The 25,778-nt window shown below is 33.5% G+C and overlaps 1 protein-coding gene across 12 annotated transcripts in view; it reads right to left on the reverse strand.

Moving 5' to 3' along the window:
* Window positions 1–25,778, reverse strand: part of SSBP2 (single stranded DNA binding protein 2) — a 286,525-nt gene that overhangs the window by 47,088 nt on the left and 213,659 nt on the right. For 11 of the 12 annotated variants that reach the window (XR_012376689.1, XM_073887546.1, XM_025866724.2 and 8 more), the window contains 3 exons: window positions 15,421–15,480; window positions 2,901–2,967; window positions 1,945–2,015 (listed from right to left, as the gene is read on the reverse strand). Coding sequence is in view for 11 of the 12 variants with exons in the window: in XM_073887546.1 (XP_073743647.1) it covers window positions 1,945–2,015; window positions 2,901–2,967; window positions 15,421–15,480 (198 nt within the window). In the remaining variant the exon portion in view is untranslated. Of the gene's footprint in view, window positions 1–1,944; window positions 2,016–2,900; window positions 2,968–15,420; window positions 15,481–23,190; window positions 23,340–25,778 lie in introns of those variants that run through there. The other variant, XM_073887553.1, reaches the window with a different exon arrangement.

Below are 25,778 nucleotides of genomic sequence, written 5' to 3' on the forward strand. Positions count from 1 at the left end.
TAGTTCTGGTTTCTGAGGTAAATTCAAACCAAAACACCTTATTGCCCTCAAATTATGAAGAAATAGATAGCAAGGATACTAACCCAAATGGCAGAAATAAACTACTTTTTTTTGAATTTGAAAATACAAGAATTCACACTTACATGATAAACTTGGGTATTAAAACTCATCAATAAGAGATTGCACACCAGAAACATGTTTTCTTACTTTCTATTATAATTTACTTACAACACAAAACACATAAACATACAGCTAAATATTTGTAAAACATAAAGACCAGTATGCTTTCCACTTCTGCATTTTCAAATGAGATCTAAGTGTTCATATAGCTTAAATAACCATTGGTGTATCTTTCAAACACTGCAAAACTGACTCTTAACTCAGACTCTAGTTTTTAATAGTATTGAAAATACAGGTTTGGGATGGCAAAAGCTTAAAGAGCAGCTAGCTTAAAAATCAATAAACTTAATGAAGAATGATAACTAAATTATAGGCACCACGTTTTTATGTATATTTAAAATGTATCTATTATGAAAATCTTTCGGGAAAAAAATCTTTCAAGTTCTGTAGAGCCAAACTGGCTTTCTTCATTAATGACTAAAAGACATATTCAGTCAATGAAATATCCTATAGATCTTATAAATTCTAATTGCTATCAATAACTTCTGATGGTTGGTCACATAAATCATCAACCCTAACATGAGTAGACATAGGGAAGAATAATTTAAATATCTAAATCAGAGTTTTACAAAATCTTAAGAAAACACATAGGAAATAAATGGGCCTAAATAAAAGAAATTATTTTTTTTCTGACTTTGAGGATGTCATGTCTATTAACATATGGAGTTTTATTTTTTTTCATGTAATATGGTATCTCTGAAAATTTTGGTTATAATGTCTTTCATGTTTTAATATAGTTATATATATATAAAATTTTATGTTGGTTAGAAACTCCTAAGTCTAACTCACATTATCTCAGTGTTAGATTCTTAATTCTCTGACTCTTTTGGGCACATAACAAAGGATTAATTTAATTTTTTAAAAGTAGATACATAAAACAAGTTCCTAAAACTGGACTTATATAGCTATTCTTGGAAAGGGATAAAAAAAATAAATTAATTCACTCCTTTAACCAGCATTATGACACATTAACCTCTGACCCAGAAGATAGAAATTTAAAATTCTGGATTTGGGATTAGTTTCCTTAAAATATAACATTATAATATTAATTTACACCTCATTTAGTTTTCCCAAGAGAGACAAAAGGATGTTTTACCAAAAATAAATGATATCCTGGAATAGCGTACTTAAAAAATGTCATGAACAGGTAGGATAGATTCAACCTCAGTGTGTGCTTTTGGAAAATTTTGATAGAGAAGTAGGCTAACATCTGCTATAGACTAATAGGTTTATGCTTGTTCACTAAGATCCATTTAATATTTATTTATAAATAGCCATTGTTTTCATATTCTATGAAGAAATAAGGTTGTATGTAAGAAACTGTCAATGGCATTCTTTAAAAGACTTATAGAAATATATTTTGTTTATTCTGTTTCATATCTTAGATCAACTGTGTTTTATTTAACTTATTTAACTTACATACTTATCTTTTATAATAATTATTATAAATTTTTTAGACTTCCTCAGCACAGTTAACAAAATGGTAATTAATAGTTGTCTTTTTATAATAATTCCTTTAATGTATTTCTACACAATATATTTTTTCAAATGTACTAAAGGTGTATGTGATAGAACCTGTTAAAAAATGGTTTGTGGTTATATCAGTTTGGACATGTCACAGATATTATGTCCTCAAGAGTCTAACAACTATGTTGTATCAAGCCTTTAATGAATATAATAAAAGCCAGCAAATGAGATCGTTTGTTTATGTATAAGATGAAGGCAAAAAAACTCAGCATCTAGCTTTCTGTGTTGATTATTTACCTGTGGTCCTAAGGGCACCATTCCTCTTGGAGGAGTCATTCTCTGCATTGGCCCACCCATATTTGGATGTCCTTAAAAAAAAAAAAAAAAGGTATGATGATATTAGCAATGAGTGCTAAACCAGGAGATAGTAGCCTCCTCTCTGCTTGGTGTTAAATCTTACTTACTAAGGGACTGGGTCATAGCCTTCAGCTCATCTTCGCTTCCATGGCTACTTTTCTGCCTCTTACGACTACTTGCCCACACTCTCCATTCATTGAGATTGATTTTTCTTCCTACTCTGTGCTGAAATACATCTCTCATACCATTTGCTCCTTTTACCTTGGAACAGTGTAATAGAGCCATACATATCTGTGGTACCTAAATATCTCTGTTGGAAGGACCTGATTATTGATTTGTTAAATTAATCAAGCCATTGGTTGCTTAGCATCCTTTTTTCCTCCTGCTCATCTTTCAGATGGACTAGCCTATCTGAAAAAGGCAGAATAAATCCGAAGGGATATAATTCATTATATAAAAGGTTTTAGAAGTTATTAAAATATGGATTTTTAGATCTTTAATACTTTGGTTTCTTATGTTATCATCACCCTCGTATCATGCATAATTAAGAGTTAGCTGAGGAGTGCCTGGTTGGCTCAGTTGCTTAAGTGTCTGCCTTCGGCTCAGGTCGTGATCTCAGGGTCCTGAGATCGAGCCCAGCGTCAGGTTCCCTGCTCAGCGGGGAGTCTGCGTTTCCCTCTCCCTGCCTTCCGTTCATGCTCTCTTTCTCTCAAATAAATAAATAAAATCTTAAAAAAAAAGAGTCAGTTGAAAATATAACTCATCTGGCCATGTTACCTGCAAAAATGCAACTGGTATAATTATGGAAGATTTATACAAATACAATTGTCCTTAAAAAGTAAAGGATTTATTTGAGATTCTGTGTATCAATTTCACTTTTACTTTAAAGTTGTCACCTTGTTGTCGAGTTGGGTCCATTCCACTTGGAAGTAATGGCTGACTTCCTGGGACACCTCCAAGTGCCTAGGTTATTTAGTAAAACAAAACAAAAAAAATATTCTGAATATTTGCAAAATAAGTGCTTTAACAATTCTCTTTTAAATTCCTATAATTACAGAATTCATTTAGCATTTCACCAGATTTCTTATGTTTGACATTAATTTATAAATTTTATAGCTCTATATACCTAGTATAAGTTCTTAGTTCTAAAAAGATTCTACCTTGCTCAATTTTGTGGTAAATAAAATAAGTACTTCTTGGAAACAAGAATCTAGGCAAAATTGTCCTATTTCATCCTGAGAAGTATAATGCCTTTCCCTAAAATTAATTTACTATGGGTACTAAAATATCTAATTTTGCTTCTTGAATGTAATCACTCTATTTTCTACAGATTATTTTACTCATTTGGCATTACAATGGCAGCAGGACTAAAATGCCAAAGGGCCAATAAATTTTTTTTTGCCGTTGCATTTTCCCTAAGAAACCATTTAGAAAAATAATACTCCAATTAAGTTCAAACAGTTTGGCTGAATGGAAAAAAGAGAACTAGAAGTGAAAAAAGGTGGAGTGATTAACAGACAGGGTTTATTTTATGAAGGGTGTGATATCGGATATATCCCCAATCACAAGTGTCTAACAGTTGTCTGAACAGAACTCAGAGATGGACCAAACTAGAAATGATTTAAACCTGATCCTATATACATGTACTCATTCACATGAACACATAATCCTGACAACTGGCAAGAATTTCTATAAGATTCACTAATTTAACTTAAAGCAGAATAAATCTTGTCTACTTAGTGAAAAATTACAAACATTTCAAAAGAAATTTAATAATAAAAAATTTATATGTCCAGATCAGAACTATTTTCTATTCTTTTCTTCGATCTCCTGTTGAGTTCGTAGGTGTTCAGAATGGTTTGATCCCTATCCAGCTGAATTTCTGGGACCAGATGAAATCCAGGTCTCCTATACCTCTGCCATCTTGCTCCGCTCCCCCAGATCAGAACTGTTTTCTTAATCTTTATCACTTGGATACAGTAAAGAGCTACCATTTCTCAAGCCATTTTTGTAATTCTTCAACTTTTTTCTTCTTACAAGCATACCAAACACACACGCTACTATACGATCTGTTCCCTGCTTATCTTTCCAGCATAATTTCTTGCTGCTGTGCCTAATGTTCTAACTTCCAGCCATACCAAACTTCCTTCAGGTTTTTTCAATTCATGAATTTAATCAACAATATCTCAATGCCTACCATTAAAAACAAAACAAAAGTAAACTAAAACTAAACAATCTCTCATCTGAAGGAACTCACAGACCTCTATGTGCCTCTTGTTGACATATTTTAGATCTCAGTTTAGGGATCAGTTCCTGGCAAAATTCTTCCATATAACCCCAGGCTGGGATAAGTTTTCCCATTTGTTTTAAACTATATATATATATTTTTAATTTTAAAACTTACAGAAAAATTATACCAAGCAGTACAAAGAATTCCCATAGACTCTGACACCAATTGCCCAACTGTTAACATTTCACCACATCTGCCCCTGAATCACCCTTTCTCCTTCTCTCTACATGCACTTGTTATCATCAATCTTTTTCAGAACCACCTGAGAGCAACCTGTAGACATTATGCCTCATCACCTCTAAGTACTGCAGAATATAGTTCTCTAAACAAGGATATTCCCATAAATAACCATAACACAATGTTTCCAGACAGGAAATCCACATTGATACAACACTACCATCCAAGCCACAGACCTCAATCAAATTTGCCATTTGTCTCAACAATGTTTCTTTTTACTTTCTGTGACCAGGATCTCATGGAACACATGTTGCATTTAGTGGTTGTATTTCTTCACCCTCCTCCAAGCAGGAATTATTCCTTAGTCTTTCCCTGTCATGTCCTCAACAGTTTTAGAGTCTGGGTCTTCGATTCTATAGGATGATCTTCTGATGCCTTTTCATGACCCACACTTAGGTCCTATTTTCTTAGAAGGGTTCCTGAAGAAATGATGCTGTGCTCTTCTCAGTGAATCACCTCAGAGGCACATGATGCTCACTCATCCCATTACTGGGGATGTTAACATTTCTCATTGGATTGTGTTGGTGTACACCAGGTCTGTACACCATGGAATCATTACTTTTCCCCTTTGTAATTGATTACTTTTAGTATTAGAGCTATTCCAAGATTGTCAGTATCCCATTCGTCATCAATCATTTATCAACCCACCAGCATCCACTGACAACTCCTAAGCACTAGGATAGTTGCCAAATGGAGATATCCCATGTCTATCATTCTACGTGATTTAGTCGGCATTCCACTGTAAGGAACAACTTTTCTTCCACCCTTCCTTCCTTCCTATTTTAATCAACGGGTTGTAATCTATTATTGTCATTTATTTTAATATTCAAATATTCAAGATTTGGCTAGCAGGAGGCTCTTCAAGCTGGTCCTTATGGTCTTCTGACATGTCTTCATCATATTTTGAGCATTTTCTTCCTTGGATGAGATGTTCCAAGTTCATCTCATATTTTTTGTAGCCTAGCTCTGAAAGGGCCCAGAGCCCTGATTCCCTCTAGTGGAGAATAACATTTAGACATCAAAATCTGAGATCTCAGAGCGCTCATTGTAACTTGGGTACACTGCTTTTTGGCCCTCTCAGTAGATGTTGCACTAAAAAAATCTGTGTATGTACACACATATACATCTATGACTAACTCTATATCTGTGTGTGTGAGGAGGGCATATACACATGCCATAAATTCATATTTCCCAGAACAAAGTCAACAGGTCCAATTCCAATGTAAAACCTCAGGATTATTTTTAACCTTCTTCTTTTTTATGTTTGTAAATACTTCTCCTACAGTGAAAAAATCTGGCTTTCATGGTCTTCAATATCTTTCACTTTTTTGCTCAGTGTATTTATTTGCTCAATATAACAGATCTCCCAATCACAACAACCATTTCTTTTTTCTGTCACCTCTGGATGGCTCCTTCCTTCCTGAACATCTTAACATGCCGGGGAGGTAAGGGCTGTTTATGTGCTTTTATAGGATTTTATACCTCATTTTCATAGAACTTAAATACAATCATAGCTTATTTTCCTCTCTGCATCTCCAGTAGACTGGTAAACTCTGAAGGTGTATGGAACCTATCTGTGCCAATTGGCTCAGATAAATATTTATTGAAGGAATAAAATAACTAAAATTTAGACTGGGAATTTTAGTAATCATCAGTGATAAATCCTAAGAATGAAATTGATTTCAAAGAAAAAAAGAGAAAATATATAATTCTTTTTAAAAAGATTTTATTTATTTACTTATTTGAGAGAGAAAGAGAACAAGAGCAGGCGTAGGAGAAGAGGGGGAGGGAGAGGGAGGGGGAAAAAAATCTCAAGCAGACTCCACACCGAGTGCGGAGCCTCATGTGGGGCTCAATCTCACAACTCGGAGATCATGACCTGAGCAGAAACTGAGTCAGATGCTTAATGGACCAAGCCACCCAGGCACCCTGCAAAAATATAAATCTTTAAAAATACAAGGAGAGGTAGGAAAGGAAAGTGAAACTGAATAGGAATGAAATTAGAAAGTGGACCAAACCAACATTTTAGAATGGTTGGGGGTGGGAGGGATGGGGTACCTGGGTGATAGACATTGGGGAGGGTATGTGCTATGGTGAGCGCTGTGAATTGTGCAAGACTGTTGAATCACAGATCTGTACTTCTGAAACAAATAATGCAACATATTTTAAGAAAAAAGAAAAAGAAGAAGATAACAGGAGAGGAAGAAAAGGGGAGTATGTCAGAGGGGGAGACGAACCATGAGAGAAGATGGACTCTGAAAAACAAACTGAGGGTTCTAGAGGGGAGGGGGGTAGGGGGATGGGTTAGCCTGGTGATGGGTATTGAGGAGGGCACGTTTTGCATGGAGCACTGGGTGTTATGAACAAACAATGAATCATGGAACACTGCACCAAAAACTAATGATGTAATATATGGTGATTAACATAACAATAAAAAATTAAAATAAAAAAAATAGAATGGGGAGTTTTAAGAAGCAAGAAGTAGTCAACACCGTCAAAAGTTATTTAAAAAATGAATTAGGCAAACTGAAATTATATGACTAATTAGCATTATCTTCAATTGTGAGTCTGGAATTCTTGCTTTTTTAGCTCTGCAAGTGGTTAAAGTTTTATACTCTGGACTTAGAATCTGAATTTCTAACTCTTATTAAGGGCATTGTTTTATACCTGGAAATCATTTTCTTCAAAATTTTACTTTTTCCTGTTTATCTTGGAATATCAAAACAGTTGACAAAGTCTTTTAGTTTCTATTCATCACTTAAAAATACAGCATAATCTCATAGAAATGATGATTAATATCAAGTTGTCATTCAAAAACAGTGTCCTTTTTCTAAATTGAACTCTTTGGTCATCAGTGTTTGCCTTTTGGTAGGTCAGAACTCTAACTTTTAAAAGATTTTTATCAGTCTTGGGATTACCAGATGATTGTTTTGCCCACTAACAAGCCCATAATCGCTACATTCCTTAAAAGTTTAACATCAGGAAAAATAAATTTATATATCTTGTGGGTTGATATTATCTTCATATTTTTAATATGCTAATCACATTCCATTCAGACTTGTATAACTAGTCACAAATTTTGACATACATTCTTTGTTCTATAAAAGATCTTCACTCTGACAGAGAAAATAACACTAATGGTGAGATCCCTTAATAATAACAAACATAATATCAACAATAATATACACCTGTGGCTCATTATATTTATTATTTCACTCAGTGCTTACAACAATCCCACGAGGTTATTATTATTAATCCTTCCTGATGATGAGAAACAGGTTTAATACAGTAGTTCGCCCTTATCCACAGTTTCACTTTCTGTAGTTTCAGTTACCCATGCTATACCTCAGTCCTGAAACAGGTGATCCCTCTTCTGACGTATTGTCAGGTCAACAGCGGCCTAAGGCTTTGTCACAATGCCTACGTCATTCACGCCATGTCATCTCATCACGTAGACATCTTACCGTCTCACATCATCATAAGAAGAAAAGTTAGTGCAGTACAGTAAGGTATTTTGAGAGAGAAATAGAGAGCTGCATTCACATAACTTTTACAGTTTATTGTTATAATTGTTCTATCTTATTACTAATTATTATTGTTAATCTCTTACTGTGTCTAATTTATAAATTATACTTTATCATAGAAATATATGCATAGGAAAAAAACATGGCATATATAGAATTAGGTACTATCTGTGGTTTTCAGGCATCCACTGGAGGTCTTGGAATATATCCTCCATAGATAAGGGGGGACTACTGCTTATAAATAATTTGTTAATTTGTTGATGATTATACTACTGGTAAGTAGCAGAGCCAAGGCTTCAAATCTGGTCAACATATTCCAAAAGTTCTAAATATAAGCCTTAACTCCTAGGATTTAAAATAAATGAAATAATATGAAATTTTATTTAAACAGAAACAAGTGGAGAAATGTCTTGTTTCTTAAAAAAATTAGTTCACGAAGGATTCATCATATGATTCCAGTGGTAAGCCCCTCTAGGAACTTAAGATTCTGGTACATATTTCCTTGAATACCGATACCTATATTGCCTCCTCAGAGAGAGTAAAGGCTCACTGATGATGAAAAAAAATAGTGAATTTATCATTGCTTTATGATATAATTCAGTTAATAATTTCGACCTACCAACATTTTGGATGTTTATATATATAAACATTATATAAATTATATAAAATATAATTTTATATATAAAATGAATTTTTTATATAAAATGAAGTAGAATCACCTAATTAAGAAAGCTTAAAAGTAGAAAGGATTTTAGAAATAATTGAGTCCATTCTCATTTTACTGGTAAGAAAATCAAGGCCCAGAAAGGTTAAGTGACTTGTTCAAAGTCATGCATTGCTGGGCATTGCTGGCATTTGGACGTAAGATGCTTGACACAAACAGGTCCTTTCAACAATATCAGTCGTTTTTTTTTTCCTGCAAAAAGGCACTATTCATAGAAAAGATATTAAAATGCAGAAATGTTACAGTCAGTATAGGAAAACATTTGTCTTCAAAGCACAATTCACCATTTGACATATATTTACTTATTTATTTCTCTTTTGTCTGTATCTCAACTACTGCAAGTACACTATCCAATATACTAGCCCTTTGCCGCATGCCGCCATTTAAAATTAATAAAGTTTAAAAAAAGTTCTATTGGGTAGTGCTGAATTAGAATGCCAGCTCCACAGGAAGAGGGATTCTTACTAGTTTGTTGATGTATGCCTACAAGTAGAATGGTGCCTGACACATAGTAAAACTCAACAAATATTTGCCGAATGATTGAATATTTTTGAGAGAGATTTTGTATAGCCCAATGAAGTTTCCAATCAAACATATGGCAATGGACTTTTTTTTTACTTATATCCAAATAGGGAATATCTGTGATAAAAATGTTGTAAGATAATAAGATATGTTTTGGCAAAAGAAGTAAACATTGTACCAAAAAGTTCTACATACATAACTTGAGTAAGATTGCACAGCATTTACTATGTTCAGTTTTCTTGGTTTGGGAAGGAGAATGAATTTCTTTTGTGCCAGACATTTTGAATTTGTTAATTTTCTATGTTCTACAAAGGTAGAAATTGGAAAGGGCCTATATCCTAGGATACACTCATAATTCAAAGTCCTAAGAAAACAATATGTTTTTTGTTTCAAATAATAATTTAAATATATTAGTAGTGTAATTATTATAATAATAAAGAAACAAGAAGATCTCAATAAAGAAAGGGATATTCTGAACTGGCCAAAAAAATTACTTTATGTTTTCATTATTAATCACTAATTTATATTAGACTTGTGCAACATTTAATTTTTAAAGCTAGAGATTTACTATAGCCATCCTTAAAATTTCAGCTATAAGACTCCTATTATTTATTCAATGTAGAACATACGTCTCTTAATGCAGCTGAGGTCTTATGTTCTTACATTGATATCATTAAATAAAAGTAAAATCCTACATGTGGAAAATTTTACCAAGATAAAATTATTGGGAAAGGACATGCCAAATGGCATGTATCCTGAAAGGAGAACATAAAGTGTACTTTAAAATATAGGTACCTTGTTATAGGAATATGTAAACTTATTTTCAGTGTATGAGTAAACATCCCAACAACTTTTTTTCTGCTCAAATGCCTATTGGTATTTTCCCTATGTGAGAAGTAATGAAGAAAAATCCTTTTTAAGATTTGCCTATCCTTAGCATCCATTATGTTTTTCCTTTTATCAAGTAAGAACTATATATTCAATATTAATGAAGGATAATCTTATATATTGAATAACCAGAAGAATAAAATATCTGTACTTTTACTTATCTATTCTATAATTAACCAATAATATCTTCTTCTAATCACAAATGAAATACTGGTTCGATGCAAATTTTAAAATGCAGAAATAAAAAAAGAAATCATTCATAATTCTATTATCCAGAAATAAAGGACATAGCCTTTACGGTCTTTGACAAATGTGCGTATGTGTGTGTGGCAAGTTGGGGAAATTGATTTTGTACAGTGATATATAAAAGGTGATATAGTACATGTGCTTTGTGACTTCCTTATAGCTGGTAATAGATCATAAACATTTTATCCCATCAAAAATTTAATTCTATAACATGCCTTTCAGTAGCTGCATACTATTTCACCATTTGATTCCGTCATCATGTATTTAACTACTCAACTACTATTGGAGAAATTACCTTTAGAATTAGTAGAATGGTCAGATGCAGTGTGTTTTTAGAATACCAATATCAGCTTTAGAATATAAAATGATCAAGAGCATTAACCACGTCACATACCTGTTTACAGAGTTTCAGGAATGGTCAGAAATAAAGGATTAACTAAAAATTCTACAGAATCAATAAATCAGTAGTTTATTCTTGGTGTCACTCATTAACAGTCTCTGTATTTTTGGCTGCCTCGATTTCCTCAACGACCTATTCTGACAGCTGAGCCAATTTCAGTGTAAAATTGTATAGTCAAATATATTTTTTGGACTTAATTTCTATGTTTCATATGTTTTTATATATATTTATTCTTTGCAGTATATTTTGCACTATATACTGCAAATATGATTTGCAATATGTTCTTTGTATATTTTTGTAATTCTACTTTTCTTCCATTTTTTAGAGACCATTACCCTTTCCTATATTTTTTTTGGTAGAGTGATACTATACCATCTTCCAAATACCCAGTCCTAAAAATGTACAACTAGTATAAACCATTGTGAATTTAGTCTAGAACCATAAAAACCATCTCAGGAGAACTTCAAATCTACAGTCTAATCATTAGAAATTATAAATTCTGAAAAATCTGTTTATTAAAGGAATATCTTTTACATATTCAAAATGATTATTTAATACCCCTGGAGAGTATTTCACTTTATATTTTCTTAGATACAATCTATCAGAAAAACAAATTTTAATTAGTTTATGATCATTCTAAATGAAGATGAAATAAAAAAATACTTAACATATTTGTGTTTTTTTAAATTTTTATTGTTATGTTAATCACCATACATCATTAGTTCTTGATGTAGTGTTCCATGATTCATTGTTTGTGCATAACACCCAGTACTCCACGCAGAATGTGCCCTCTTTAATACCCATCACCAGACTAACCCATCCCCCCACTCTCCTCCCCTCTAGAACCCTCAGTTTGTTTTTCAGAGTCCATCGTCTCTCATGGTTCGTCTCCCCCTCCGACTTACTCCCCTTCATTCTTCCCCTCCTGCTATCTTCTTCTTTTTCTTTTTTCTTAACATATCTTGCATTATTTGTTTCAGAGGTACAGATCTGTGATTCAACAGTCTTGCACAATTCGCAGCGCTCACCATAGCACATACCCTACCCAATGTCTATCACCCAGCCACCCCATCCCGCCCACCCCCCACCACTCCAGCAACACTCAGTTTGTTTCCTGAGATTAAGAATTCCTCCTATCAGTGAGGTCATATGATACATGTCTTTCTCTGATTGACTTATTTCACTCAGCATAACACCCTCCAGTTCCATCCACATCGTTGCAAATGGCAAGATCTCATTCCTTTTGATGGCTGCATAGTATTCCATTGTGTATATATACCACCTCTTCTTTATCCATTCATCTGTCGATGGACATCTTGGCTCTTTCCATAGTTTGGCTATTGTGGACATTGCTGCTATAAACATTGGGGTGCACGTACCCCTTTGGATCCCTACATTTGTATCTTTGTGGTAAATACCCAGTAGTGCAATTGCTGGATCGTATGGTAGCTCTATTTTCAACTGTTTGAGGAACCTCCATACTGTTTTCCAGAGTGGTTGCACCAGCTTGCATTCCCACCAACAGTGTAGGAGGGTTCCCCTTTCTCCACATCCCCGCCAACATCTGTCGTTTCCTGACTTGTTAATTTTAGCCATGCTGACTGGTGTGAGGTGGTATCTCATTGAGGTTTTGATTTGGATTTCCCTGATGCCAAGCAATGTTGAGCACTTTTTCATGTGTCCGTTGGCCATCTGGATGTCTTCTTTGGAAAAATGTCTGTTCATGTCTTCTGCCCATTTCTTGATTGGATTATTTGTTCTTTGGGTGTTGAGTTGGATAAGTTCTTTATAGATTTTGGATATTAGCCCTTTATCTGATATGTCATTTGCAAATATTTTCTCCCATTGTGTCGGTTGTCTTTTGGTTTGTGGACTGTTTCTTTTGCTGTGCAAAAGCTTTTTATCTTGATGAAATCCCAATAGTTCATTTTTCCTCTTGCTTCCCTTGCCTTTGGCGATGTTTCTAGGAAGAAGTTGCTGCAGCTGAGGTCTAGGAGGTTGCTGCCTGTGTTCTCCTTTAGGATTTTGAGGGACTCCTGTCTCACGTTTAGGTTTTTCAACCATTTGGAGTCTATTTTTGTGTGTGGTGTAAGGAAATGGTCCAGTTTCATTCTTCTGCATGTGGCTGTCCAATTTTCCCAACACCATTTATTGAAGAGACTGTCTTTTTTCCACTGGACATTCTTTCCTGCTTTGTCGAAGATGAATTGACCATAGAGTTTGAGGGTCCATTTCTGGGCTCTCTATTCTGTTCCATTGATCTATCTGTCTGTTTTTGTGCCAGTACCATACTGTCTTGATGATGACAGCTTTGTAATAGAGCTGGAAGTCCGGAATTGTGATGCCGCCAGCTTTGCTTTTCTATATTTGTGTTGTTTTTATATGCAAGATTCCAATTAATCATCAAAAATAGTTTTTCCAATTCTACTTTAATGACTACATAATAAAATTGAAGAAACACTCTGTTGCTTGGAAAGGTCATGATCCTAAACAGGTTAAACATTTCCTAAAACAATGTTTCCACTATTAACACAATTAATTTGCTCAGAAAATTCTTTTTAAAAATAGTATAAATGTAAATTATTATACATTTGAAAGACAGATGCTTGAATTAATGAAGTTTAACTATATAAAGTGTGGGGGGGGGATGAGTGGACAAAAAGAGCCACTCAAACAGGAGTATAATTATTTTAAAATATACTTAGGTAAAGACTGTTTAAAATTCTTGAGGAAAAAGAGCCTGAATCATATTCTTTATTAAGTTTAAAATTTTAATTGCCTCTTTTAAAAATCCAAAGGCATCATGTACTTGCTCTTAAAAAAGTTTCAAACAATCTAGATTTACCACACCCATTCTTCTTCCACAAAATGTGTTTTCCATTTTATGAGTCTCGGTAGATATGGAACCCAGCATTGTATTTACATACGGCAGGCATTTCAACAACGCCAAATGGATCCAATTCCAACAATCCCAACAGATTTTCATCATTGATATCGAATACATGGAGCCAAAAAATTTTTAGTAACACTCTTGGTACAAGAAATTCACATTTCCCTAATTCAGATGTTCAGGAAACTCTTAGATCTAAATAACATACAAAGCTATGGATGGGGTATCTGAAACATCATGAAGACCCCAATGGAAGATACAACTTTCCATTGTTTAGAAGGAAATTCTAAAAACTCGGGCACCTATATAAGTAGATCTGACTGTTAATATACACAGGTTCACCCACAGAGAAAATAAAATTCCCATATGTTGGCAACACTTGGCATCTGTGCACTTCCTTTTCCTATTTCATGCCATGTTTCCCTGGCCCTACGTACTGAATGCAGATTGGGTGTGAAGGGAAAAGCTCCTCCAGCTGCTAATGTGAGGACTCCCAGCACTATAACCATGAGAAGATCCAGCACTGCTGCCTGTTTAACGTTCTCCCTTGGGGTGGATGTGGGTGCCGGCATCCTTGCTGTGCACGAGAAGCAGAGAACACCAGCAAACTGGGATACTCAAGGACACTGCATAATTTCAGCAAGAGTTAGGAGAGGAGAAGCAGAACTCTGTTGCTATCAAATATGCTAGGAAGTGCAACTTTCTTGTTACATTTTTGGTCAGGAAGGACGTTTAGATAGAAAGAGAGTAAGAATGAGAAAGAATTTACTGGAATAACAGGGCTTACTTTAGATCTTGGAAAATGCTGAGACATACAATAACAGAATTAAAGGAAGTAACAAAACAATTACTCGACATAAATGTTCCATAAAATTAAGCATTTAATTTCTTCTTGTGTTATATAAATGTACATTTTCTGTATTTAAAACTAAATTATAAACTCCTTGCAAGTAAAAATTGTGATTTATTGTCTTCAGCTAATAAATATTTCTGACATTGGTTAAAAAAAACATGTAAGAATAAAAGCTTATGAAATCTCAGAGAGCTCTAGTAGGTAAAAAAAATTAGAAGATCTATTACTAACGATTTACTTATTAATAGATCTAACCTTTCTAGAAGCAGCTAATTATATTCTCGATATATCATTATAACTGGGCAAAACTGATAGGAGTATTATAACCATGATATTGAAACCATATTATATAAAAATAAAGCAAAGTATGTTCATAGAAAATTTTGTCCTCTTTTAAATAACCATGTCTAGCATTTACCAAAATTATATATATACACATAAACAATTAGGTTCAAAGTATATGGTAGACTTCAAGGCTCAGCAAACTTTTTTCCTGTAAAGATCCAGATAGTAAGTATTTGAGGGTTACAGGCTACATATGGTCTCCACCATGACAATTCAAATCTACTGCAGTGTAAAAGAAGTCACAGACAATATGTAAATGAATGAGTTGCTGTTTTCCAATCAAATTTTATTTACAAAAACAGTCAGCCAACATATGGACAGTAGTTTGCCAATCCTTGAAGTAGTTTATGTATTACCAGAAGTAGCACTAAATGGGATAGAGAAAGGCTAATTTAATATTTTTATAGGAAAAAAATATTCGTGACGTTTTAAAGATATTTATTGATTCTTAAAAACAACAACAAAAACCACTGACTTAAGTAGCACATGAATCTTACCTGGTTAGGTATCCTCAGTGGGGGCCTTGGACCTCCAGGGTACCGAGGTGACATAAAAGGCTATTGAAATAAAACAAATAAAGAAACAAAACAAAACAAAAAAACAGCACAATGTAAAATACGGATCTGAAAATAAACTGTTTTAAAAATTTTCAAATTATACAAAGCATAAATAAACTTATTTCCCATGTGGTTGCTTTCAGGAGAATAAACGCTTTTAAGAAAAATCACCATCCAATTTTTTATTTTGTAGAATATCTGGAACATTTTCCAAAAAGAATATAAAAAATCAAAGATGACTAAAGTAACTAAAGCAAAATTTTTTTAAATGTTAATTATTATTAAGATAATGACATTTAAATGGCAAAAAAAATGATTAAGGAATTTAGGCAACTGAATCTCAGCAAAGACTTCAGGAAGATGCTTATGGCCATATCATTACATAAATTGGGTTCTGAACATATACTTTGGACTCATTCAGTTTGTTATCAATTTCCTTTAATAATTTTAAAGTTGCTGAATTTCTTCACTTTTTCTTTAGTACCTGTTTACAATGGCAAAGAAATTTCTTTTCCATAGGTTCTTTATGGTGAAAAGAGCTTTGGCTTTCCTTTCAAGCATTTGTTATAATTCAAAATGGATTATCAATTTTAAAGTTGAAATTTCTTTGCATATTTTGAGCTTAGCAGGTTATGAGCTGTGTACTTTTAACAAAAGAAAAAAAATTGGTCTTACATTAAAATCCAAGTCAATTTATCTTGTTAGATAAATCAGATTCTGCTAAAATGTGCTGACTCTGTCAGTCCAAAAAAATCTGAAAAATATCCTAAAAATAACATTTTAATTATTGTCCAATGTTGAGTGGAAGAATATTTTTGATCACTCAGATTCAGGCATCAAATTTTTCAAAGTATATTCCTAACATTATTCAAAATTCCACTTTTACAGATATATTATATAATTTTGATTATGTCACACTATAAAATTTATTATATGTAACATAAGTAAATTATCAACTCTAAATGGTGGAATATCATGAAGTAAAATATTAAGAGTGAAGTAATATAAATTAAGGATCAATTTCACAAAAGCTTGGCAAGCCAAATCCATAGTACTTTACATAATTAAATTCCACATTTATAACATATTTTCTATAAACATTTTAGAAACTGAGCATGTAGTTCTTGGCTACATTTTAAAATCAGGGTTATTTTAAAAAGCAGCATCTGAAAAATACAATCCTAACAAATTTATGCTGTATGGACTGTTTCTATAATATCTTTTGGAAGATTTGACAAACCAACAAGAGGAACTTTAGAGTTAAACAAGTAATTCAGTTTTTTGCTCACTGTGTTCTTACATGTTAGTCAGACCATTATTTTTTTTCTTTAAATTTTTATTGTTATGTTAATCACCATACATTACATCATTAGTTTTTGATGTAGTGTTCCATGATTCATTGTTTGTGCATAACACCCAGTGCTCCATGCAGACGTGCCCTCTTTAATACCCATCACCAGGCCAACCCATCCCCCCACCCCCCTCCCCTCTAGAACCCTCAGTTTGTTTTTCAGAGTCCATCGTCTCTCATGGTTCGTTAGTCAGACCATTATTATATGTTTTTACATGTTAATCTTTATGTTAACCAGGAGATCATTTTAAATGGACAGAAACACTAGATTATTCAGGTAATACTGTCACCTCCAACTGATAAAACTTAAGTGAATTTTCCAATTTTAACATTTAAAGAATGTTTAGTTTTCATATATTTGATCAAAATTGTTTCTCTTTATCCTTTCTAGACTCTACATAGAATTAGTTAGTTAACTATACTGCCAACTAGAAGCTTATCCCAATATTCACACTCCCTCTGCTTTATTTCTAATGACCTAATTCCATTTATGGAACTGCTTTTAAATTCTGGACTCATTAAAAAAATTAGTAATTAAATATTGTATCATTGGTCTTGGGATGTTTTTCTACCTTTCACAAAGTGATATTTTATGAATATCGTTTATTTATCCAAAGTATATCAATTTAGTTTTTGAAACATGGAGAAATAAAAATAAACCTATATAAAACTAATAATTCCTGTTTATAAAATTCACTTTGAAATGGAATCCAAGGTAGAAATTATTTTAAAAATAATACTAAATACCAAATGCTGAGATAAACATTGAGAAGGACCTTATTTGAAATAGAACATTTGAGATTTGCATATTCCTCTGAATGTAAAATGATGTTTTCAGTGTTAATATAATGGTCTATCTGAAAAGAGAAATTTCTCTAATCGATGGTACTGTGAATAAAGGTATTTTAATGGGATTCTCATACTCTATCTGACTGTGGGGAACCATCAAGGGACTACTGAGAGGGAGAGGCAGAGCATGTGGTAGCTGAGAAGCTATAGACTTCTATCGAGGAAGGTTGGGAGAGAAAAAGATTCTCTCTTTAGTTAATTTATTTCCTCTTGTATGCCCTCCTCCAAGTTCAAATGTATGTGTTTTTGGCAAAAAAAAAAAAAAAAAAAAGGAAAGAAAACCACTTTTAAATTCCCATCTGTATCAATCCAACTAAAGGAAAAACGACAAAAAATCTAGTTAATTGGGATACAAATCTACTACTTTTACCTAAAATACAAAGATTGCTATGGGTAAAGCACTTTTGATACAGAATTAGTGCCGTTATAACATAGGCTGTTGTTATTCAGATTGATCCTTACCTTAAGTGACCTAGTTAACCACATAGGTCCTCACTTGCCTCCTTGTTGAGGTATAGACACAGCAACCAAACCCACAAGAGTGTGCATATTAGCAACTGAGAATATTCAACTCATATTTGTACTTCACCGTTCAGAAGCCAATTTCCTTTCATACAATTCAAGATATTAAAACTAGTTTAAATTCTTTAGTGGTAAAATACTAATCTAAGAGGTTACCGACTGATAATATAAAGTGTTATCTACTGACAGACATGTCAATACTCTCTGCATTAATAGGTTGGGAAGAACAGGTTCTTCAAAAGAATTTTTGGCTATGAAATACTCTTTATATTTGGGGGGAAAAGTTTTTTTTTTAATAGTTTGGGCATTAAAATATTTGCCTGAAGGTGTCCTGATAGTGAATCAATATTTTAACTGGAAAAAGCCTTCATCTTGACAAAGCTATTTATAATGTGTGTGAAAAAAACATTTGACTGGGAGTCAGGGCCTGGGTTCTAGTTTTGCAATAAGACTAATTAGCAGAGGGGCTCAGGGCTTAAAAAAACCTTTCAGGACTTTAATTTTCTCAATAAAATGAGGGAGTTGGGTTGGATAATCTCTAAAGTCCCTTAGAAAAATGAAAACAAAAACAAAAACAAAACTCCATGATTCTGTGTATGTGTTAATTATCTCCAGCACTGCTCTTTAATTATATGGATTTGTACACTGTAAATAGCTATAAATATTTGAAGTGTGTAGGGGTGGGAATATAGGCATATGCTCCTAACTCACAAACCACTTTTATCAAGGAGCTGGAGGAACGTATTCCCATGCTTTCCAGGGAAAAGGAATACCTAGTTAAAGAAAAAAAATGATGCACTTTGTTCAGATCAAAGGTCAATCAGAAGAATAAAAAAACTGAACTTATCAATTAAAAGGTATACTAGTGATTCTTTAATTCAACAAATGTGTGTTCAATACCTACAAAGACACTTTGGGTAAGTCGTTGGACATTTCAGTGAACAATGCAGATAAAAATCACTGCCCTCTGATTAGGATTTTTTAAGGTTCCAGTCTTATAATTAATAGGAGAAACAATTTTCTGGAAAAACCATTTTTTCTATCAGTCCACTAATTTGAAGAAATAGAATGTTCTCTTCACCAAATGGTAAGTATCAATGAAAACCCACAGAAAATAATATTTCAATCTGGTGCCTTCCCTCAGAAGGCATAATTACATCACCCTGACTTGATAGAACATGTGTTGCTATGAAGGAATGAAAATCAAGGCTATGCTTTGATTTTGGAAAAAAGTTTTCCAAATTAGGCAAAACTCAGGTTCTTTATAACACAAGATAAAATGAGTAGCACTGTTAGTATTCTGACATATGGAAACTACATTTATAGGCATAAATTCTCCTTTCTACATGTTTCAGCTATCTGCCCCCCAAAAATGGGATAACCCAAAGTGAAAGGAATAAAAACATACACAAAGCCTGAGAATTCAATAAAATTTGGTGACTAAATGAATGAGGAAAAAAATTCTAATAGAAATACAAACTAAATGTCCATCTCATTTCCTCTAAGTAGTCTTTTAGAGAAAAGATCATACCATTTAGAATCATAACTTATTTCAGAATGAATGTCACTCAATCTTAAAGGATTATTATTTTCCATTATATCAAGAATTATTCATGGAATTTTAAACTTCTGCTTCCCTCAAAGAGAGATTTTCTTTTATTCTTTGCCCTTTCTGCTAGTGGAAGGTAGTCTGTCTCTTCTTATTTGATCTTTCATAAACCCTTAGTGCTTTATCTCAATTCCCTAAGAATTAGAAGGAATCAGCCCTTTCTCTTTCCTCATGCTAGTTGAAGTTAGATTGCTCACATGATTCTTTCCTTCTCCGAAGATCCCAAATGTTCCCAATGGAATTATTTTATAAATAATTTACCCATCCTGAGAAATAAGAAAATAGAAGTGAAGGCTGTAGAAATACAGGATAGAAGAGGAAAACTAAGGACATTAGTGACAAAATTTGACAATGCACTGGGTATATGAAATGAGAGAAAGGAATCAAAGACAAGTCCCCAATTTTTGGCTTGAGGTTATGCTTTTACAGAAGTGGGGAAGATCCAAGGTTTAAATGACTACCTGTAATCTGACTTCCATGCTAGACTGAGAGCTTCTCGCAGGCTGGTACCATAGCATCTAATGTGGTATTTAGCGCATTGTAGGCATTCAGCACATTTTTTAAGTGAATAAAGAAATCTGTGGTATCACTATGTAAAAGGAGAATAAGACAAGCACAGAGCTCGAGTATTTCAGTTATGGCTTTAAAGGCACTGGGACATGGGAACAGATTTTCTTCCAATTGTGAACCTTTGTGTTATTGTTGATCCAAGACAAGTTTTGGGGGGACATATATATATAAATATTTGATTTGTGGGGCACCTGGGTGGCTCAGTCATTAAGCATCTGCTTTCGGCTCAGGTCATGATCCCAGGGTCCTGGGATCGAGCCCCGCCGTCAGGCTCCCTGCTCCGCGGGAAGCCTGCTTCTCCCTCTCCCACTCCCCCTGCTTGTGTACCCTCTCTCCCTGTGTCTCTCTCTGTCAAATAAATAAATAAATAAAATAAAATATATTTGATTTGTAAAAAAAAATAAAATAAAATAATTTACTCATCCTGAAATTACAGGTGCTAAGAACCATTTTAAGCCCTAACTTCTTTTAATATATATGATCAAACTATACATTTTAATGACACACTGCTCAAATGTTAACTTTAATATTTTCTTTTTAAAAAATATTTATTTCTTTTTTTTAGTATAGCTTTAGGTATATTTGAGTGTAGCTGACATACCGTGTTACATTAGTCTCAGGTGTACAACAGTGATTTGACAAGTTTACACATTATGCTATGCTCACAAGTGCAGCTACCATCAGTCACCATAATATTTTCAAACATTTTAATTGTTTTTAGAAAACATATAACTATGATTTATCAACACCAGAATATTCTGTTTCTTGAGACTACTTGTATTCCCCTTTCTCTGCCAAGAAATTTCTACTAATCTTCCTAGGGACAGTTTAAATGTCACTTCCTCTTTGAAGAATCTCTATACGCTCCATTTCTTCAACTTCTTAGCACTTTGTTCATACCATTATCATAGAGGATTCAGTACACTGCAGTATAATGTGTGCCCTGCTATGAAGGAAACCCACTTCAGAGGAAAGAACACAAAACCGTATCAGAGCAAGAAATTATCTTAATGTCAAGCTAATTAATCTATAAAATAAAACTGGTATTTCCAAGAATCCTTAAAATTGATGCAGCAATATATAAATCAACTCCTTTTTTTTTTTTTTTTAAGAGGGAGAAAGTCAGGGTGGGGGCAGAGGGAGAGAGAGAATCTTAAGCAGGCTCTACACCCAGCGCGGAGCCCCACGTGGGGATGGATCTCACAACCCTGAGATCATGACCTGAACCGAAATCAAAAGTTGGACACTCAACTGACTGAGCCACCCAGGTGCCCAAATCACCTTATATCTTATTTTAAATATTTCAACATGGCTTTAGAAACTCTCTATTTATTTATTTTTGAAGACTATTTTTAAGTAATCTCCACACCCAACACGGGGCTCAAACTCAACCCCCAAGATCAAGAGTCGTATGCTCCACCAACTAAGCCAGCCAGGCGCCCCTAGAAACTCTTTAAATATTAGTCTCTGAGAATAAATTGATAATAAAGAAAATTTAAAATCATTAAAAAATAAGTTTCTTTAAAATGCCACTTAAGCATTTTCTACATACTATTTATATACTATATGTAACACATACTATTTTCTATGTACTATATTTTATTGTATAAGCACAATTTAGAACAAATCAGTGAAGAAGAGAAGAGTAATACTGATTTCTTTAGAATGGACAAATGTAACATTTAGAAGTTTACTCTTATGAAAGAAGTCTGAGGTATGTTCTAAATAAAACACAATTTTATGGGACTTATCTAATGTAAAGTAACTGAACTTTTCTGAGGACAAAATTGTTCATGTGAAGCTTGTTTCTAATTTTGAAAAATATAGTAACTTTTTAAAATGACTGAAAGAACACAATTACTAAGTTTAAGAAAATATGAACTGACAAAACAATTTAAAAAATGCTCACTTAAAAAGTGACTTCCTCACAGAATTACTTAACTGAAGTTTTATAGGTTTTATATTGTACAATTATAATAAAATCTGACTTAAAAATTTTATTTGAATGTGACTTTTGGACATACTTTATAGCAGAAATATACTTTTTAGAGTTTACTAGGTCAATCTCCTTACTATGTAAGAGGAAACCAAGGACCAAATTGCCATTTTAGTTTTCTTATAGAGATAACATCCTGCTACAGTAATAACTTTATGGAATGAAGGCAGGTACACATACTTCATTCTTATGACCAACTGACCATAAATAAATTGCCTGACTTGGCACTTCCTCCTCAGCCCCCCAGCAACTGTGCAACCATTCACTTAATGCAGAATTCTTTACCCTTGGTACTACTCAACCAGGAAAAGCTGAAAAGGCAGTGGTATTTCAGGTAAGCAAGTTAATTTGTATATAAAGCACTAATTAGCGTGTGCTCTTGATTCACTGAACTAAAAGAAAAATGACAACTGAAATAAAATCAATTTAGTAAGCTTTAGCTCTCTTTTCTTACATATTTTTGGTAGAGTTTTGAGAATATATGTTGTCTTGAGTCCACTTATTAGTGTCTTTAAGTCACGCGCCAAAAGGCAATAGAAGATGAGTAGAGAATGGTGATAAATGGATGTGGTACTATTAGAAGAGTATCGTCATTATAATCAAACTGTTCATTATAATCTGATAACTTATAATGAGGTTCATGAGGAAGGAAAGCAAGCAGTTAGCATATTCAAAGAGAGAAGGTACAGAGTTGCATTCAATGAATATTTGGTTGGTTCCATAGCTGGCTCATTGAGTAAGTGAATGAACAATAATGATGGAAGAAAAGAGCAGAAGATTGAATAAAGTTTGGTTCTCTTCATAAAATCTCACCTGACCAACGTGTCTTGTTAAAAATAGGTGGTATCTCTTGGGGCTGTAAACAGGAAGCCTCAGGATTAGCAGTCTATCTGGTTTGTCTAGTGAGTACGTGCTTATCAATTATGTATAGAAGGGAAAATGCTGCTTGCTTCAATAGGGTAACTTATATCTTCCAGAGGACCTAATAAAAACAGTAAGGAACAAAGTGTCGGCCCCAGGAAGATACTTAATTATAATTACAATATCCCTATCAACAACATCCAAGAGAATGTCTCATGTAGATCACTAATAAGGCCTTTTACCCTCTCCTGCCCCTTTTCGGTTTCTTTTGCTATTTCTGGGGTGTCAGAGTTGACAAGTATGTTTCTTAGTTTTACAAACTGGCAGTATTTAGTAGCCAGTTTTTGGTATAAAAGGATGTCAGGTTAACTTACATATGATTTGGCAAAAAAAAAACAAAAAAAAAGTGTGGTATCCTAATCGAATTTTTCCTGAAGCAAAGACCAGCTTTGAGAAGTGCTACCAATTCCTTACTGCAGTTCCGCTCTGAGTTGTCTCCTATAGTGCCGCACTTACACAAAGGACCCTACCTCCTCTTTTTAGACTGCAATCTATTCAGAAAGAGAGAATCCTCAAGCATGTTGAAGCTTACATATTCCTTTCCATTAAGAAAAGGCTCAGCATTTGAGTAAGAACATAAAACATTCTGTCTTCTTATCATATTGTCTTTAGCCCATAACCATCTCTGGTCCAAAATCTGTAAGAAAATCGTGATTTGCCAAAAAGTAATTTGCTTCCATTACCACTTAGGCAAAAACATAAGATGCAAAGTGACATATAGGTAGAAAAAATATTACATTAATTACATAGAGACCAAATATCTAGTGCACTTGGTCTTGTGCAGACATGACTTTAGACAGATTTAATCTTTCTTCTGATATTTTTGATGTACTTTTTAAGCAGACAAAGGGAATAATACACAATTCTATGACATGAAAATCATTCCAGAATCTTTCAAGGGAAAAACTTCTCCCCAACAAATTTTTGGAAATGTTAAATATGCAGGTTCTAATTATTTTTTATAGTCCTGGAAAGGTAATAAAAATATGTTCACTCTAAGATTTTTCCGAAAGCATAAACATTCCTTTAAACACTAAATATTACCTTTTCCTCACTCTGTGTCATTTTTCAGTTAATTCAATTCTCTTTACTGTACAAGATTTTCCTACATAGATCTCAATTTTTTTTTTTTAAGAGAGGGAGGTGGGAAGGGGCAGAAGGAGAGGCAGAAGAGAGAGACTCTTAAGCAGGTTCCACGCCCAGTACAGAGCAGAATAGGGGCTTGATCTCACAACCCTGAGATCATGACCTGAGCCAAAATTAAGAGCTGGATGCTTAACCAACTGAGCCACCCAGGCACCCCAGATTTTCCTAGTTAGATTTCTATTCTCTATTTTTCAACTCCCTATTTCACTTAGAAGTAAATCTTCTTAATTGTGCTAACTTTCTTAAACTCATGTGCTATCAATAATAAATAATATTGAGAGTATTATTTCGAAAAATCTTTAGTGTTGTGACTTCTGCGTTTCACTATACAGCCATCTTTCATATAGTAAAAATGTTCACACAGTTTAATTTTTATAATTCCATGAAATACTTCATGAGTTTTCCATAGAAAAGTAATGAAGCATAAATTATACATCAAATGAATTTCGTCAAAGTCACTTTACAATTCATATATCTTAATTTGTTTAGTTTCTTTTCTGCTTTCCATAAAAACCTCCATCAGACATTACTGACACCCCAGTGGATAAGACACTCTTGATTAACACATTTTAATTCCAACTAGTATTAAACTAATTTAGCTTACAAAATGACATACTTGTGCTAGAGCATTCTGCTGATAAGCATAAATATGTAGCTTATCTCCCATACATCTTAGATATTCTATCATCATCAACGCTTAATTAAAATAACTCATATAAAATAACTGTAAAGTATTACCAGATCCAGTTTCCTAGATGTTATTTTTGTAAGGCTAATCCAATTCAGCACAGTCTTATAAGCAGGTTGATTCTTTCGATATGGATTTAGTCTAAGCATCAAAATTGCTCACTCACATTATGGGCCTTTTCAAGAAGATGGCACAATTTCTCAAGCCTTCATTACATATATTAGGGGTGTGTGGCAATGGACTTCTGGATTGTGAATTGGGACCATGCTGTCTGCTGGTCTAATAAGGTATAAAAGTTTAATAACATTCTATAAAAAGCTTTAATAATTTGTTTTAGATCAATTTATATTCACAAATACATATAGACACATTTTGTTGTTGTTGTCTGTGAGGTAAGTAGCTGGAGTCCTACATGAGCTGAATCTGGCTCTGCGCTGCCTACCACTACTGACTGAAGTCACAGCCAGATCAACCCATCTTAATGCATTAAAAAAATTACATTATGGGTATGAAAATACATATTTGGGATTTATAAAAGAAGCTATAACAATCATTTTTCAAAAGCGCTCTTATTTTTTCATTCAAGAATGCAAAAGTATTCCATTCTTCCTTTTCCCTTTTTTATATTCATACTTCCATATAAATG

This window comes from Callorhinus ursinus, unplaced genomic scaffold, assembly GCF_003265705.2.
Source record: "Callorhinus ursinus isolate GAN/ISIS: 27379988/994484 unplaced genomic scaffold, GSC_fseal_2.0 scaffold3, whole genome shotgun sequence".
NCBI lineage: Eukaryota > Metazoa > Chordata > Mammalia > Carnivora > Otariidae > Callorhinus > Callorhinus ursinus.